This window comes from Corythoichthys intestinalis, chromosome 4, assembly GCF_030265065.1.
Source record: "Corythoichthys intestinalis isolate RoL2023-P3 chromosome 4, ASM3026506v1, whole genome shotgun sequence".
Taxonomy (NCBI): domain Eukaryota; kingdom Metazoa; phylum Chordata; class Actinopteri; order Syngnathiformes; family Syngnathidae; genus Corythoichthys; species Corythoichthys intestinalis.
Window position 1 is genome coordinate 15,201,171 of NC_080398.1, and position 18,837 is coordinate 15,220,007.

The 18,837-nt window shown below is 39.3% G+C and overlaps 1 protein-coding gene across 7 annotated transcripts in view; it reads left to right on the plus strand.

The window, feature by feature from the left end:
• Positions 1-18,837, plus strand: part of phactr4b (phosphatase and actin regulator 4b) — a 49,724-nt gene that overhangs the window by 15,369 nt on the left and 15,518 nt on the right. For 4 of the 7 annotated variants that reach the window (XM_057834319.1, XM_057834316.1, XM_057834318.1 and 1 more), the window contains exons 2-5: positions 3,408-3,514; positions 3,630-3,674; positions 14,596-14,766; positions 14,947-15,027. In XM_057834319.1, coding sequence (XP_057690302.1) covers positions 3,662-3,674; positions 14,596-14,766; positions 14,947-15,027 — 265 coding nt within the window. In that variant the 5' untranslated portion in view covers positions 3,408-3,514; positions 3,630-3,661. Of the gene's footprint in view, positions 1-3,407; positions 3,515-3,629; positions 3,675-7,230; positions 7,440-8,527; positions 9,188-14,595; positions 14,767-14,946; positions 15,028-18,837 lie in introns of those variants that run through there. The other 3 variants (XM_057834313.1, XM_057834320.1, XM_057834314.1) reach the window with 3 other exon arrangements.

The window sequence follows — 18,837 nt, forward strand, 5'->3', positions numbered from 1 at the left end:
AAATGAACTCAGAGGATACCTTTGTTGATTTTGAGTCACTTACTATATTAATTTGAATCACTTGCTTTTCAGTAACCCAAAATCAACAGGAGGTCACCCATAATATGCCCCATTATCAACAAGAAGTGACTGAAAATCATCAGGAACGGCCCAAAAATGAGCTCGTTGCCTGTCATTGGCTGTCACTGATGGCCATAGAAATGGGAGGGGCCCGTTTGAAGTAGGAGGGGTTCATTCGCTGCCACCCTCCCAGTTCAAATGGATTGGACTAGAGATAACTTACATCAAAAGGATGAAAATTGCTTGTTTTACTTTTTATTATTTGTTCAAGTTCCGAAAATGATTTCGTTACCAATGTATTGATAATCGTGGTATCGTGAGATCATCGTTATCGTGAGCTTTGGATCGCAAATCGCAACGAATCGTGAGTTACCAAGATGTTCCCACCCCTAGTTACAACTTTTGGAAGGGGAGGCACATAGACCAGACCTTTCTGAAAACACCACAAAAAGAAATCCCAGGGTGTGATTAACCCTTATAAAACCGCACATGGCATGTTGGTAGAGATCTCAGCAATACAATGGTATAGATTGTAATGTATTACTAGTATAGTATGTGTGATTACAATTGTAACCAGATGTCTGCAATTGATTGGTTATCACAAAACTGCCTAGTCCTGCTGTAAACTATGGTGCTTTTTGTTCTTTTTTTGGTTGGTGCATACAACTCAACATACATTTTTCCTTTGCAAAATGTTAATTCTCGTTACCATAGCAATTGATAATGATAAAAACTGCTATTTATACTTTTTACTACTATACTATGGTGTAGTGTCCCCTAATTTATTGCATTGTTTAGAATTAATAATTACTTTGTGTATAAACAGAGTTATAGTCAAGATTCACATTTCAAAGAATGAGAAATGTCTTTATTATCCCTAAAGGGGCAGTTTTTTTTCTCAATGTTTGCTAGAGGCAGAGTAGTCCTGCTAAATAAATGTTAGTATTTATTTAGTTTAAATTTAGTTTGTTTTCATTGCAGATTCCTTATAGCTACTGTTTTAAAAAAATAACAAGAAACAAAGTTTAAAAAAAATTGTGAAAAGAATCGATATTTAACCATATATACAGTGGTACCTCGACATATGATTGCTTCCACACACGACCTTTTCGACGTCCGACGTAAAATTTGACTCGCCATTTGTTCGACGAAATGCTCGAATTACGATTTATTACAGCTCCGTAGTTTCTTTGTTTTCCCGCTAGACGGTCGCACAGCGGATTTTCTTTTGAGAGAAATCAACATGGGTTCCAAGAATGTTAGTGCAAGTGGTGAAAAAAAAAATGAAAAAGGTGAGGCTTACCATTGAAATGAAGATGGAAATGATAGAAAAATATGAGCATGGTGTGCACGTCTGCGTACTGACTCGACAATATGGTCGTAGAACATCTACGATCTCGACGGTCCTCCTCTGACCTCCGTTCGCCAGTCTTTATAAGTTGAAGTGACAATAATAAGTATTGTGACATGATAAGATTTAAAAAAATCGCTAGCTTTGTCAGGTTTTTAATCATTTATTTCAGAACTTGTGCAACACAACATGCCTACTGTCCGCCGCAGCTGAACATGAAAAATGAAAGTAAAAAGTCCTTTCTCAATCTGGCACATCAGCTATGCGTTCAGGTTAGGGGTGCGCGATATCCATTTTTTGAAACCGATATCGATAACTTCCTGCTCCTTAAAGCCGATATTGATAACTGATAATAAATATATATTTTTTTAAATGTATAACCTGAGTTTTTGAACACTTGGAGGTTTCAACATAGATTTGCCTTTGATCTCACCAGATTTTTCATAATCACATGAACAAAACAGTGCGTTTCACTTCTGCACTGCCCGACAGCCAGCTAAAAGTGAATGCACTTCCATAAACCACAAGGCTTGGTCTTTTCTTGCTTTTATGGGAAGACACTCGTCTTAATAATGTGAAAGTACAACAGAAAAATACACATATTCAATACTCAATATACAACAAACTGCACAATACACTTATATACACAACTATTATATGTATAGCATAGCACACTAGCTTGAGCTACTAAAGCATTAGCTGGCTTCTATAACACAACAACTTATTAAGTTCGGTACATTTGACCCTTCACCACAGAAGTAAACATATGGTGCACATCCATATGTTATAGTACACATAAAATACTTACAGACATATTTCCGAGGCGGAAACGTAACAAAGCATTCGAGATTGGCAATGCGACACTGCTAGACACCGCAATGTGTATGTGAATGAGCTTGTAATGTGAACAAAACTACTGTGACTACAAAATAGATGCAACGAATTATTCTGACCAGCAGGTGGGAGCAATGCCCCGCAAATGGTCAACTGCTTTCCTATACTAGTGTGTAAAGTCACTGTAAACTGTAAAGCCAGCACAAATGGTAAATGGTAAATGGTGTTATACTTATATAGCGCTTTTCCACCTTTCATACATATTATCGGTCCTATTAATAATGTTATTGGATTTATCGGGATGACGTCATAATTCCTATTATCGGACCAATAATTATCGGACCAATAATTATGGTGCACCAGTAGTTCAGGTACACCAAGAAAAACATTTGCCACATTTGCCGATTCGCTACATTATAACAGGTATTATTCTTACTACTATTATTATATCATTATTCCTATTTTTATGCATAACTTATTTGTTTTGCTCTGTGTTTAATTGCTATTTGCAATAGTACCAGCAGTATTTATTAAGGATTTGGTGTAGGTTTTTGGGCTGTGGAACAAAGTAATGGAATTATGTATTCTTGTGGGAAAATCCTGTTCGACATACGACTATTTCGACTTGCAAACAAAGTCCTGGAAAGAATTAACTTTGTATGTAGAGGTACCACTGTATTTAAAAAAGATTTTTTTTGCGGGGGTGGGGGCATATACAGTCCTGAAATGTGTTAAGTTTCCCATAAGGGTAGCAGCATAGTCACAAAAAAAAAATAATTGTGTTGTTCTCCTGGCATTAGCCCGTTATCTGGATGTGTTCTTTGCATATGTCAAACTCTTTATAATCTTATAATCTTTATAGTTGTTATAATCCCAATTTCCATTTTGTTTTGTCGATAAATGGGTCATTTCATTTGTACTTACTTATGTCTGTTTCTTGTCAATTAACTTGGAGACGTCTGTACTTTATAGACGGTAAAATGGACAAAAGAAGCAACCCTGCTTTTGTTTCCACTTCATACCTTTTTTTCAACTTGGGACATTAAAATACAGACTGTATTTGTTTTGTGGCACCTTGTCGCTCTCTGGTAGATTTCCATTAGATTTTCATCCTCGCAGTCTTTCATCATTTTAATGTCTTTTGCTTCTCTCTTTGTTAAAGGGGATAAAATGGATGGAGCTGCATCTACCTTATTGGCAACCTAAGGAAAAGAAATTCCAAACTGGTGCTGAGGAAAGCTGCCCTTCTCACTCATGACTTTCTGCTGTGTAGGTTTACAATTTTTCTTTAACATATATTTCTTCAATCAATTTCTATTTGTTGTGCAACAACATAAAACATTCCTCCGCTTGTTTTAATTTAACTGTGTTTCTTGCTTATCAGGAACGTTTGATTGGTGTGCCTCAAAATCTGTGATGGAAAATCGTGGTGAGTACAAAGATGGATGTTGAGAATTGTTAAGTGCTGTGTTAATACTGGAGAAAGAGCTGTTGAGCCACTCATTCTGGTGTAGATCTACTGTGTTTATGAGCTCTGTCCAGCTTGTGGACGCTTTATTAGCCACTCAGGGAATCAGCCACACATCCTCAGGGGCTCAGTCTGTGGGTCCATTTGTTCTGTTGCTCTACATTAGTCTAGTGTCAAATGTGCATTCCGCCTAGCTGGAGGGCTGTGTTGGTTGCAGTTCATTAATATCGAATGTTAGTTTGTTGTCTTTGTACAGAAACTCATTTAGGTGGATAACCAGGGTGGAGTCTAGAAACTCTTAAGAATTTTGTCTTTGTGGGTGTAATTACAGTACTTTTTACATACCTTATTTTAGGAGATATATACAGTAAATACGCAAAACAGAAATATGGTTCGGGCCACGATGTACCATGGATACCTCTACGTCCCCCTTGACCTGTCACTTGGACACCCCTGTTTCTCATGTTTTGTTTGGGTTTTCTACAAATGAAACATGGGTGACTGGCAGCTTGGGAGCACACTTGCGCCCTGGCCTAGTTGAATAAAGCTCCCCTGCCATCCTCAAGAGTCAGCGTCAGTGTGAGGGGATCAAATATTGCTGCTCAATAAATGTTTGATGATAGTAGTTTACTGCAAACCAATGCTTCACTAATCCATGTCTCTTACCGTAACATGCAAAAGCGGCAATGAGTGACATACTCTCTCTCTTTCTCACACACACACACGCATACATTCTCTTGAGTTCTCTCGCATTTTATGCAAGTATACAACATATATTAAACTCACGGCTTAGCTTTAGAATAGTTGAAACCAGTGACTAAGGGGGTTTAAAATTTTTGGTAAATGGTGCATGGACAGTACTTATATATAGCTCATTTACTACATGTTTTTCTGTGTCCAAAGCGCTTTACATTAGCTCACATTCTCCAGTTCATGCACACATTCATACCCCAATGGTGGCATTTGGCGGAATATATTGTATCTCATCACACTATGGTCCGCCCCTCTGTTGTTATGCCCGGTTCTGGAGTACAGACTGTCAGGATTGCCCAAAAAATCAAATTCCCACCACCCATTGCCTTATCTCACATTTAACCTGTTTTGTTCACGGCTGCCGGAAGTAAGGCTGCCTTGGCTGTTAGGTACATAGTGCAAACATTAATGGTGTGCAATCTTAGGCACCCCATGATTCGATGCGATTACGATTCTGGGTGCTACGATTCATTAAACGTGCCCATACAACAAAAAGCTGCCCTTAAGCTGCTTTTTTTTTCTTTTTTACAAGAAAGTGCAAAAACTAACTATTTTAAAGGCAGTACTTATTTTCTCAACATGCCTTTACAACACACAGCTGACCTTGAGATGCTCTTTTTCACAAGAAGATGCAAAAACAGCAGTTTCAAAGGCAGTTCTTATTTCTCTCAACAAAACAATAAAATTTATACTAGTGGAATGAATTCCACATTTTCTGGAAACAAACAAAGAGCCTTTAGAAATAAGACTTCTTTTAACCCATATACTTTGTTTTCACAGATTTCTGTACTATTTCACATGTTTGTAGTGTTACCGCTGTACTTAATCCTGGTTTTAAATGTTCTACATCTGGAGTAATTTATGTACACTACCAAACAACGCACAAATTGACATGGTAATACATGTTAGCGAAGTCGGTAATTAGCATAGCGCTCTGCGCTAACTAGTAACATCTCAGAAACGACAACAATAAAAGCTAAACAGTACTAGAGGGTTCGTGTCTGATAGACGGACACAGGACTTAGCAAAACACAAAGGACTTTTTCCAATAAACAAGACTTGAACCTACTTCTGGACAACTGAAAGACAAGGAACAATGAACTATCTCTCTTCCCCTCTCGCTCTAAAAGAATAACTTGCGCACAGAAGAAGACCCAAAGCGCAACCTCCGGGTCCCTGCCTGTCTTATACACAAATTTCTTTTTGAATCTTTTGAACAGGCGTAAATCTCTCGCTCGGTAACTTCAGCTGCATCCATCATAACGTTTTGTGCGTCCGTTAAAGGTGTCCGGGCGGCAGACGTGTCTTGAATTTCGTTCCGATACTAGCGGCTGTCATAAAGTTATTAGGGAAAATCATTGTTTTTGAACATTTATGAATCGTAATTGAATCGTCGCATGTCAAATCTCGATGCATCTAATAATCGATTTTTTGGGCACACCGCTAGAAAACATAGGTTTGTTCTGATAGCATTTGGTATTTGTGTAACTGATTAAAAATCCATCCCTCCCTTTCGGCTTTTCCCCTTTGGGGGTCGCCACAGCAAAACAGATTTAGCTGGGTGCCCTTCTTGATGCAACCCAGAAGCAGGAATCAAACCCGGGCTACCTGAATGGTAGAAAGGCGCTCAGACACCTGAGCCAAACACTGCTTAAATATGATAACTAAACATTTTCAGCTAGTTTTACGATGAATAACTTCCTGTTGCCACCTCAATGTAAAATCTATACAACCCTTTCTGTGTAAGAAAGAATGCGAACCCATAGGTGTGTGTCAGTCCGTATGTGTACAACTACATTACAGCACAAACCTTCACTATCCCAGTTTGCTAAAATCTGGCCCAGCCTATTAACCAGGTCAGGCCAACAGGTTCTGGGCCCATGTGGATTGGCTCAGCTCTTTCTGGAAGCTGGCCCAGTGTGGAGGCTGTATGTGGGGCACAGAAAGAGAAAGGAAACACTGTTGAACGCACACTCGCTCACCATCTTTTGAGAGCAGCTGAGATGCAGCCAATCACTAAGAAAATTCCATCCAGGCATAATGACATAGCTCGGTGCATAGGTGTCCTTGTGAGGCATATTTTGAATGAGATTTTATGAAGATGCTACAACCTCATAAGAAATTAAACCACATTCTAGGTTTTCATTGCCCCCATCTCTACTCCTGTCTTGCAGCCTTGTCTGCGTGGTAAACATTACAAGTAAACTTAAGCTAATTCTGTTAGGAATCATCATGAGAGACTTGTTGATGTATAATGAACTGTTTTTGGACGAAAAGAGAAGGCTGAGCAGGGTTGTAAACAGTAAACACTCAGGTAGTTGCTAGATACATGATGTTGATGTCCGCATGAATGCATGTCCATTGACACTGCTCATGTCTACTGTCTATCCTTTAGATGTGAATTAGGGTGCTTGCAGTATTTTTTTAAGCTGCTTCTTATCTATTTTGCTTCCCAGGGTTATCCACAGCAATTTCACAAGCCTAAAGAAACACTGAAGTGTGTTATGTGGAAAAGTTATCTTTTGTGGTTTGATGTTTGTTGCATCCATTGCTCTATATATCGTCACATACTCTCCCTCTTTAAAACATTACTCGGCTTACCCAGGAATGGTTGGCATCTTTTACTGAATACTGACCTGTGATATAAGCCAATGAGGGAGGGTCAGTCTTGGAGAGGGAGTCCAGCTCCTACGGGGAGGGGAGGACTTAAGGAGATTGAAAGAGGGAGGGGTCGAAGGAAGTACTGAAAGGAATTGGGGAAGGGGAGACAACAAGAACAGTGGGAAGAGGAAAGAATTTAAGCTTAGGGAGACTTTGTTAAAGTGCGAGGAAGGCAGGTGCAGCCCCATGTTTGTCAAGGTTGTACAGATTTGAAAACAAGGACAGATAGAGTCCCCACAGGGGGCTAGATCATGGGACAGAGTCTCCGTGTGGAGACCCCAGTTCAGGAACCACAACAACACAACAATGGCGGTGAGTTTCTGCACTCATTTCTGGACTCTCAGAAAATTTCAGAACACAGTAACTTAACTTACTTTTTTAGTGGAGCTGCTTCAAGAAGCGAAAATTCAAGGTTAGAGATTAGTTTTTCAACAAGTACTTCACCGTCTCGCTCTTTCTCTCCTTCCCCTTCATATTACCACCGTGAGGAATGTTAAATCACTGAGTTCACGTGGAGGAATGTCAGCTGTGTTTGCAAGGAGTTGTACACATGTGTGGTAGATGACATTCATCTTTTTAAGTGAGTTAATGAAAAACATCTTTTAATGAGGCTCAATTACAATATTGTCTGTTTTCTTTTTTCAAAGTTCAATCGTCATTGCAGTTGTTAAATTTTAAACTAGTGAAAGCAATGTACTGTAAATTTTGGGATATGGTTATGTACATTAAATTAGGAATTTGTTGAATGACTTGAATAATATTTTTGAATAACCGTCATTGTCCTCTGGGATAACATTGATTTGAAATAATTGATTGTCAAGTGACATAATCTCCTTTGCCAATGGTTAGGTGTTTGGTTGTTATGTAAGTGATTTATAAGGATTGGCTAAAAGTGGAGGTCTTACTCCCCGCAATCCACAATCTGATGTGATCACATGCTCACCTGAACACAGCTGTCATGACTCATGGAATCATGAGGTCAGGGGGAAATTGAACCTGCCTGGCACATGTTTATGGGACTGGTAGGTGTGGCCTTCTATAGTCACACGCCCCCATGTTTCCTGACTCCAGTGCCTTATCTCTGCAGCTGCTGATTACACAGCATGACAGCCAGAAGAACTACTGTGTAGTTCTGCACCAAATTATTATACACGGGTAAGACACTGTTAACATGTTAACAGGTGTCGGTAATGAGCTTCATTGAGTGATTGTCACTGTATTGGACTTTGCAAAGTGGTGTGACTGGGCTTTACAGTCGACTGTGTTGTGTTTTTCCAGGGGAAGAGGTTGTCTTTGTTCTGTCACAGAATCAGGGTGGAGTGCCGTTTCCTCCCTGTGTTTCCAGGCTGCCCCCTTCACTCCTTTACATTTGTGTGCCTTTTCCCCCTTTACACACATTTTCGGTCTCGTGCTCACTGAAGCTAGGCCTGCTTTGGTAAGAAACACCTGACATTTTGGGATAGTATTAAAGAATAAAGCTCTAAACCTAAACCTCTGTGATCCACCATACTCTTGACTGAGAAGTTGGACTTGGATGTTTTTCTACTTCTTTCCAGCAAAAACGTAATCACGCAAAAATGCTTGCCTTCAAAGGATTTCATTTTGCCCATATTTCTCAAACGGATGACTACTACACAGGCTGAGCAATCATCACCTCTGCAATGCTGCGGTGTGTGCTGGCCTGGCACAGCCTGCTTTTATCCTGCTTGACTAGCTTCAGCTGAGCCACTGTGACTCTGCAGTCGGCTGTGTGACAAACATTTGGATCGCAGGGTAACTGCAGCGATTTGTTGGGATATTATGGCAGATGGTCCTGGTCTTCTGAACAGTACCTTGGAAATATAAAATGGATTTCCTCAGGGCAGACACACCCTTGGAGCACCGACCTCCTCTGATTTAGATTCAACAATTTCCTCTCTTCTCGGTATTGTCTTCTGTAGTGATTCAACTCTTGGGGTAAAGCTGCAGTATTATTTAAATTTGAGAACTCTTTATACCCATGGCATGCTGTTTTAAAACCCGCCACCATGGAAGCTGGACACTTAACCTCTCCTTTCCAGGTAAAAGTATTGCATACATTTTTTAGACTGTAATGGTTTGAACCCAAACCATTTTGGGACCTCTAAGGATGTTTTGAATGGTATTATGTGTACTCAATGTGCCCTTTGTGTAAAACTCTCATTTGCCTGTTTTCCACAACATGATACTTACTCAAAAATAAGGGCCTCTACACATTGTGTGTCCGTCCTAAGAAAATAACATGCTGAATTTATTGTGAAAATCTGTAGTGATACAAAATATTGACTTCCCTTTGAATACCATTAAGATATTGTCCGCATTTTTACAACAAAACTCTTTTAAAATGCTGAACAGTTGAACATTTTTCCTTCATTTTTGATTAAAAAAAAAAAACAAAAACAAAAAACTATTTATTGATCATTTGTTTCATCTTTATAATAACCAGTGTTGTTAATAACGGCGTTAGAATATAACGGCGTTAGAATATAACAGCGTTACTAACGGCATTATCTTCTTCAGTAGTGAGTAATCCAATTAATTACTTTTCTCATCTTGGCAACGCCGTTACCGTTACTGAGGCAGGAAAGGCGTGCGTTACCGTGCGTTGCCAGTTGGTTGAGTGACGCGATAAAAGTCTGAAAAAGACAGACTCACAGAGACGAGAGAGCAGAGCAGGAGTGGGGAGGAGGCAAGGGAGTGTGACGCCGTTGCAAACGCGATGCTACTATGCTAGGTGACTCCAATAATACCTGACTGTAACCGATAGCCTACAAACTACGCCCACATGGTGCTTCGGTAGATGTCACATATATACAGAACTAGATGCAAATGACAGACACGGCGGCATTAGCAACAAGTATAATAAAGAACTAGATGCGTTAGTAAACAGCCGCCATCTTAAAGCAGTAGACTTCTCAAGAAAGCTCTGTTGTAGAGAACCTTCTTAGCGAACCTAAGTAACTTTTTATCTAAAATACTCCTAAATCGGCAAAACTTAAATCTATCTTTAAATGATGAAACAGTTTTAAAACTTACACATGTCAAATTGACAAAAGGGAACTAATGCAAAAACAGGAGCAATTTGAACAGCTTTAACGGTTGATTCACAACATTAAATGACTTAACACATAGCAAAGGTTACAATCTAGTTATCGCAATATCCGCAATACCCCTGTGTCTAGTTAAGTTTAGGGTAAAGAATTGGGCTAGGGCCAATTGTCCCAAAAACCCTTTAAACTTCACATTGTGTGTCTTGTTTTTTTTTTTTTTTTGAGGGGGAAAAAAAACATGAAAATTATCACCAGTTACTTTGGCAAGTAACTAATTACTCTTACATTCAGGTAACTGAGTTACTAACGCAATAACTTTTTGGGAGAAGTAATTTGTAACTGTAATTAATTACTTTTTAAAAGTAAGATTAACAACACTGATAATAACTGATAATAATAAATTTTAGGTGACCCAAAAAAAAACCAACAACAAAAATTTTAATCGTTTATCATTGCGTCTTCAAAGAGAGCAAACCATTTTCAACACTTTAGTTTTGAACACTAATTTGTAAAAATGACACATGCAAGTGCATGTGTGGCTTGATGGACTGACAAATAGGTTAGCTCTGAATAGATGAAATTGACCAAATTGTGACATCAGAGGTTCTGGCCTGACACCAGCGATATGCAGACCCAGTGTCCACCAAAATTTAGCTTTGTCAGGCCACCACCCAAAAAACCATTAATATCAGACCCTCCTTAGCTCTGAGCACTACAAAATTATGTCATCACTTATCTGGAACTTAATGTGGCTGTCATTCATAATGCTGAAGAAAAAAAATGTACCGCTTTGCTTCGCTCTTCTTGGTTGTAATTGGTAGTAGGTTCAACATGCTGTATATACTCTGTGCCCCGTGATTTTTATGATTTTTTTTTTAAGCTGTTCTATTATTTTGAATTGTAAAATTGAACTTGTGTCAGAAAGCAGACCTGAGCCGTGTGCAGTTGAACGTTTCCATGTGAATACTGAGTACTCTAATCCACATCAGCATTTCAAGATTTACATTGGAATCAGACTGTGGGGCATTAGTCCTGCAAAGACATGCTGGTGTGTGTGTGTGTGTGTGTGTGTGTGTGTGTGTGTGTGTGTGTGTGTGTGTGTGTGTGTGTGTGTGTGTGTGTGTGTGTGTGTGTGTGTGTGCCACGGATTGCATGTTCTGAATCAGACCACGGGTCCTTAGTAAAGGTAAACAATTACCAATATTATTATACTAGCTCGCCATTTATTGTAAATAAAGTAGTCCAACTATTGGTCATCCTCTACAGTGTAGACACACGATAACAAGGGTTAGCAGGTCACCAGGGGTGGCACATACAGAACATATATGGCTGACACGTACGTCATACCACTCACACGTCATAGTAGATATCTTTACATTTGTGCAAAAATACACTTTGTTGCTTGTATTTACAATAGGTGCTTTTTATGTTGAAGCACTTCTTGAGGCATTTCGTTTGTGACAGGCCTTGTCAAATCAAAATGAAGTGAGTGAGGTTTAAAGCTGTCCTGATCGTATATGTCTCATCGTGTTAATTAAAAATATATCGTGGATAAAAATATACTATATCAGGGCATATCGTGATATAAAATGGCCCAAGTCATAATATTCTTTTTTCCAAGTCGCGCAGTACTAATAGCGTACCGCACGTAACACGTCACGTTTGCTCCTTAATATTCATGACATTAGCAACTGTTGCCGGGGGGGTCAAGTTTGCGTTTGTCCCTCATGCTAGATGCATGTAAATAGTGTATGAACGAGATGTTTACTGAGGTAAAGCTACCAATTCTATCTGAAAATGATGTCCCCGGAGCCAAATTCACTGGTAAAGATGGGGAAGAACATACAGTACAACTGTTCGATAAGGAGATGGGTTAAGTGTCGAGGGCTGAAAAAGAGCCGACCTGATCCAGAGGTAGCTTTTTTATCGACACCTTTTTCTTGTGTGCATTACCTTCCGCCACTGACAATGACATTCTCCTGTTTCAACAAGCTATCCTTTACTACCATATGCCCTGTCTTTCTTATATATTATATCTCTGGTTGTCTTGCGTTTCTGACCTTTCTTGGAGGTAATTTATATTGCTATTTTTGTGTAGCGATCGCAAATGGTTCTCAGTGACAGCCAACGAACACTTTTAATTTTTTTCATTAATAACAAATCTTAATTCTATAATTTATTTACAGTTTCCCCTTACTAAAGTTGTTTTCTGTTTTTCTGTTGTTACCAGAAAAGGTAACAACAGTGGCAGTAAGATACAATTTTAATGTTTTTTCTGGTCATTTAATGACAGACAGAAGCAGCACGGCAAAACGCCATGATAAAAAATAAGTTCAAATATCAAAATGGCTTACCTCTTCGGGCACGCAATGAATCAGGATTGTCGATCGGTAGGAGCATGGCCCCCAACAAAATTTTTACTGCATATGAAGGTGAATGGCTTCACCTTGCTGGTATTAAACTGGTCTTTGGACGTCCGCACAAGTTGATCCATTGTTCACATTTTTTCCTCTGAATTTTGGCTTCGGAAAACATATGAAGAAAACATCCTTCATATGTTGTAATGTCTAGAGTCGTTTCTACAAGTTCCATAGCACCAGTGTTTACTCGGCATGTTCTTTTTTGAAAGATTACTGGCAGAAAACAAGCAGTACTAACATGGGTTGTATGCGAGGGGCGCTTCTATGTTGACCCCCTTCCAGTTTACGATGGTGACTTCACGCAGCCTTGCGGTCTAAAAATAGCATTCGTGCAGTACGCTATTCAGAGTATGTAATCAAGATTGTTGACCAAAATCATTTTTACCAACTCTCTAAATTATGCTGGGTGCAGCATGACTAACAGTCATTTGTGCTGACAGAATCTATTTGTGTACTTTTCCCCCTCTATTGGGACAGTGAGGGCTGGAACATTGATAAGGTACTAGCCTCCGCCAAGCCAAGGAATGTTGGTGAACACTTGCTGAACATCAGAGTTAAAACTCTCCGGGTAACTGTGGATATGAGTGTCCATGAGCTCTCAGCATCACCCTGCCAAAGCACACTCAGTTCTCAAGACCACTGAGCTAAAGATAATAAATGTTTTCGTAAGAATACCGTTAGTATTCTTTTTAGAGGCAGCAAATGACCTTGCTTGGAATCTTCCGATTATTGCGGCCTCTTCAGGGGCGCTGTGAGTTTCCAAACCAAAACCCATGCTAGTGCTCTTACCTTGTTGCATGAACTGATAAATCATGCTCGTAAAGAAGGTAAAATATGACACACAAACCAGAAAAGTCCACGTGCAATCTAGTAACTTCCCTTAAAATAAAATTGCGTAGATGAGAATATTCATTGGAAAACCCCTGAGGTAATAAATAGCTTTCATCCTGTGACAAGTTTCTATCAAACACCAAATATTGACGTGCATTCCACACAAAAAATTAAGAGCAAATGCTGTCAATAACCAAACAGCTGTGTTATTAACCTTACTTCATTAAATTCAGTTGTCCACAAGCCTATAGTCTGACGCCCTGCTCTATCTGACCACAGCTTATTCATTTAAGCTGGGGGTGTCAAGCACAGTGAAAATACAATGCAACCTCTAAACTTTTACACAAACTATTGTTCTGGAATTCTTTCTTACCCAGTGAGACATTTCACCAATGTCCAGTGCGCTTGAGCACGCATGCGCACTTCAGTTAAAAGCAGCCAGTACTTACTATTTTCGTTTTTAGTGAGTCTTTTTGTAACTGTTCATTGCCACAAAATACTTTTGTGTTTTGGGGTGTGATATCCTCCCATAGCGTTCAAGCATTAGGTTATATTGTAGTAGCTTTAAAGCAGAGTGTTGATTTTTTGACCACATTAGTCACATAGTGTATTGAAACCAGCCTTATTTGATACTACTACATTTAAGTATTTTCTTGAGGCATTATTTTAGTTTCGTTCTTTTTGTATGCATCGAAGCAAAACTAGCTGAAAGTGCACGGTAGTACTTAAGGTGTCAAATTCGCCTCTGGTAGGATGTTGTGCAGGCGTAGGATATTTTGGCAGAACACCATTCCTGGATCATGATTGACAAAAATTAAAAGATGCTTGGAATGAAACATTTGCTTGATGAGCTGCTGAGGTTTGCTAAGGCCTTAATTTGCAGGTTCAACAAGATATAAACGATGAAGACAACCCATAAGTAAAATTTAAACTATTGGTGTTACTTCTGGATATTTGACCTTAGAGTTCCATTTAAATGTATGTTTATTTTCCAAACTGACAAACACTAAAGTTGTGTGTGTTTATTAGGTTGCCAGATTTCACACAACAAATGTATCAAACAGAAACTTTTAAGGTTTTCAATAGCATTATTGCCTGTCTTATGTCTTCTGAATGCTAACGTGTTTCACATTGTTGCTTGTAATACAGATGATGAAGGTGAGCAGCACCACAGCACGAGTGTGGGAGAGGCGAGCAGCACTGGAGACAGCACCCCTCCCCCAAAACGTAAGGGCAAGTTCTCTAGTCTTGGCAAGATTTTCAAGCCGTGGAAGTGGCGGAAGAAGAAAAGCAGTGAGAAGTTCAAGGAAGCGTCAGAAGGTTTGTGATATTTATTTGGAGAGATCCCCTCCCCCGACTATTCCTCACATTTATTATTATTATTATTTTTATTATATATATTATGTTATTATTTATTATTAACTACTTCAATACAACACCTGCATCAATACTACAACAATGTATGTAATTTGCTGCCATGCATCTTTGTTGATATAACAGAACTGGAGAGAAGGATGTCAACGAGGCGTACGCGGCAAGAGCTTATAGACCAGGGAGTGCTAAAAGAAGTTCCAGACAATGGTACAAGTTCTCTGATTCATCCTTAGATTTGTCTGTATCAACTATGTACTGTACCACTGCTCAGGCGTTCGCACCCACACAGTTGGCAAAGTGAAGTCATCAGTACATAATGGCAGGAACACTGCACTCGTATCCAGCAGGGGACTGAGATATGATGAGAAAATGTCAGATCATTTCTGTTTGCACTTGCAGCACGCCTTCTTTTTAAAACTAGTTTAGTATGTGTTTTAATATTTTTAATATAGCTCTCACGAGGTGAAAATAAGTGAAACAAATAGTGCCCTGCAGCAAAGTGGCTTTGAGAGGTTTATACACAAGTTATAATGCACCCCCCAACCCCTAGAAGCCTGTTTAATAAATTTACAGGTGCTCCTTCAGAACAACATATACTGTATTCTTACTCATATAATATCTAAAGGGCTTGGTTATTATTACTGGGGAATATAACTGCAACCATGGTTGATTTTCTTCTGTATAAGTAATTCATAATTTCATGTCAGACAACTGAACTAAACACAAGGAAATGTGATTTGAGAAAAAAAAGAATTACCCTATCAAAAAAGCCTCCATATATACTCTATATATTCAAAATCAGTGAATACCTACCTATGGGGGCGGTCCCCATTAACCGCGAAAAATGAGGGATCACTTTGTGCCTGCTACTGTCAAATAGTCCACACTAGTGTTTAGGGGTGTAACGGTACACAAAAATCTCGGTTCGGGACGTACCTCGGTTTTGAGTAGTGTTGCACCGATACCATCTTTTGGCCCCGATACGATACCTGGCTGTGCAGTATCGGCCGATACCGATACCATACCGATACCACCCCGTTTATATATATATATATAATCCCCCCCCCCCCCAAGAGCTACATAATTGGATGTAAAATCATTGCTATCAAGTCTTTGTCAGGCTGTTGCTTACCTTTGCAAAATAGGAAATAGACTAGTACAAAGTATAATACTAGCCCAACAGTAAGAAAGTAAAAATAAGTTCATAAAAATAAACTCTGAATGAACTGAGTAAACCTTTTTTAAACCTCTCAAAGGCCAAACAGTACAACTTTCATGAAATTATTGTCACATTCAACTGCTGGTTAGATTGTGTTTTGTTGCTGGGCTGTTAGTGGGGGCGTTTCTGACGTCGCACCTGAATCCAATGCGGGCTCATCAACGCAGCATTTAAGCACGGGTGAGCTCAGAGAAGGCTGCCGAGATATTTGCTTTGCTGATTGCCATTTGACATCTCGCACTATAGTCTCGCTACATTTGCTTGTTACGCCCCTGCATTGGGTTTTTTTTCTGTTAGTGTGCTGCACTCGTTTGTAACCTCTACCCTGTGCAGGTATTTGAGTGTTTTTATTTTGGCTTTTTGGCTCGCTGCCTATCGTCTTAGTTAACCTTCGAGTTTGTAGTATTGAGCTCCGTTGACCTGCTGTCACGGACTCCTTTTGTTATTTCTACTATCCCGCGATCGCGTGTAATTTTTTTGTTTGCAATTAAACCCTTGTACGTATCCCCCGCTTGTTGTCCGCTTCGAGGTCCAACCTTGTTTCCGCATTTGCGGACGCTAACAATTATAAGTAATAATAATTGACCACAGCATCCCGTCTCTCTATTAGCCTCCTTTTTTCGGGAGGGGGGAGGAGAAAAAGTCCCTTATTTCTATTTCTAAAAGGTGGCAACCCTACTTTGGAAACAGGTCCCAAATTACTGCGGCATTTCTTTCAGTAAAAGACAATAAAAGTAAAGTAGACGTAGTAAACTGACCAGAGATTGTTGCTCCGGTCCTGCGCCCTTGCTCTGGAGAGCAGTCCGGCTCTTGCAGGCTCAAACTCGTTGTGTTCGTTCATGTTTCGTCTTCAAATGTTTTATCAGGTTCGAGGTATTGAAACTAGCCGATTTAACTCCACATCTCGAAACTTTCAGGCCGCAAATCTTGCATGCAGCCATTGATTTTATTTGACGGGATTTCTATTTTGAAATATTCCCCGACCTCCGCATGTTGGCGGCGCTGACATAGCGGCCTTGTCATTGATCAGGAGTGGCTATTGGCCCGTTCTCATTGTTCTGGAGCAGGCCAATAGCGATAGCTGCTTGGTGTTCACGTGTCATCACACAACACAGAGACAAAGTGTAGTGAGCGCCAGGAGAAAAAAAAAGGCTGCGGTCAAATGTTATAATAATGGACCGGTAAATGGTATCGGCGCGCAGTCTTTGTTGGTACTCACCGATACCGATACCACCATTTTGGGCCGGATCGGCGCCCCCTGCCGATACTAGTATCGGTATCGGTGCATCTTTAGTTTTGAGGTCACAGTTCAGTTCATTTTCGGTGCAGTAAGAAAACAAAATGCAAAATATAAATGTGCTAGTTGTTTATTACACACTTTTATGCTTTCAACAATAGGAACAATAGCCTATACAAAGCTACAATTCTGCTCAAAAATAGAAAATACAATATTCTGAAATGTAGATATTTTGAAAAACAAAATAAAAATAAATAGCATTGGCTCAGACTTTTTCTTTAAAAAAAACATCTGATGTGCAAAATTGAACAGGTGCAATACTGAACAGTTTCTCATATTAACTTTATGACCACAGCCTCGAAAAGTAAGGGTTAAAGGGCTGTCAAACGATTAAAATTTTTCATTGAGTTAATCATAGCTTAAAAAATTATCGTAATTAATCACAATTCAAACCATCTTTAAAATATGCCATATTTTTTATAAATTATTTTTGGAATGGAAATATAAGACAAAAGACGGATATATACATTCAACATACTGTACATAAGTACTTTATTTGTTGATTATAACAATAAATCCACAAGATGGCATTAACATTAACATTCTTTCTGTTGAAGACATTTTCTTTTTCTCTGCAAAAACAAACACACAACAGAGCCTTAGAACAGTAACAAAAACAGTATTATTTATAATGTGTGCAAAGTGTGTGTAGTGTACACATAAATGTGGCCCTCTTCCCTACTCATCCTTCTAGCCAGTCGCTGAGGCAAACCAACTTATTTACATTTTCTGAGAGTTGTTCCATCTATATTCTTTTTTTAGTTTGAATTCCCCACCCAGAGGGCCAACCTGCTTTTTTTCCATGTTTACATTTAATCGTTACCCACGCTGCTCACTGCACTTCTGAGTGGTGCGACGGCCCTGGTCGTTTAATTGTAATCTTTTTTTGACAGGAAAACACCTTTTCTGAAGATGGTACACAAGAAAGCCCGCAAACAGTTTGCTGAAGACATGTCAACAAAGCACATGGATTACTGGAACCATGTCCTATGGTCTGATAAGACGGGCGGGCTTTCTTGTGTACCGTCTTCAATTCAATTCAATTCAATTCAATTCAATTTTATTTGTATAGCCCTCAATCACAACAGAAGTCTCAAAGGTCTTTACAGAGGCAATATGATACACAATTAGAAATGAAGCAACAAAGATGAATAGATACAATTCAAGTCCTGGGTATCCCCTATCCTTAAGACCCTCCATGCTGGCAAGGAAAAACTCCAAAAACTCCAGAAGAGGCTTCCTCCTGGGGTGACAGCCATGCACACCAATTTGATGTAGAGTGTGGCGTATGGTCTGAGCACTAACAGGCTGACACCCCACCTCTTCAATCTCTGCAGCAATGCTGACAGCACTCTTGTAATGAGTCACATGACATTTTGGAGGGAAAATGACAAGCAATACTCAATTTGGACATTTAGGGATGTACATAATTTCTAAGGGGTGTACTCACTTTTGTTGCGAGGGGTTTGGATATTAATGGCTATATTTTGAGTTATTTTGA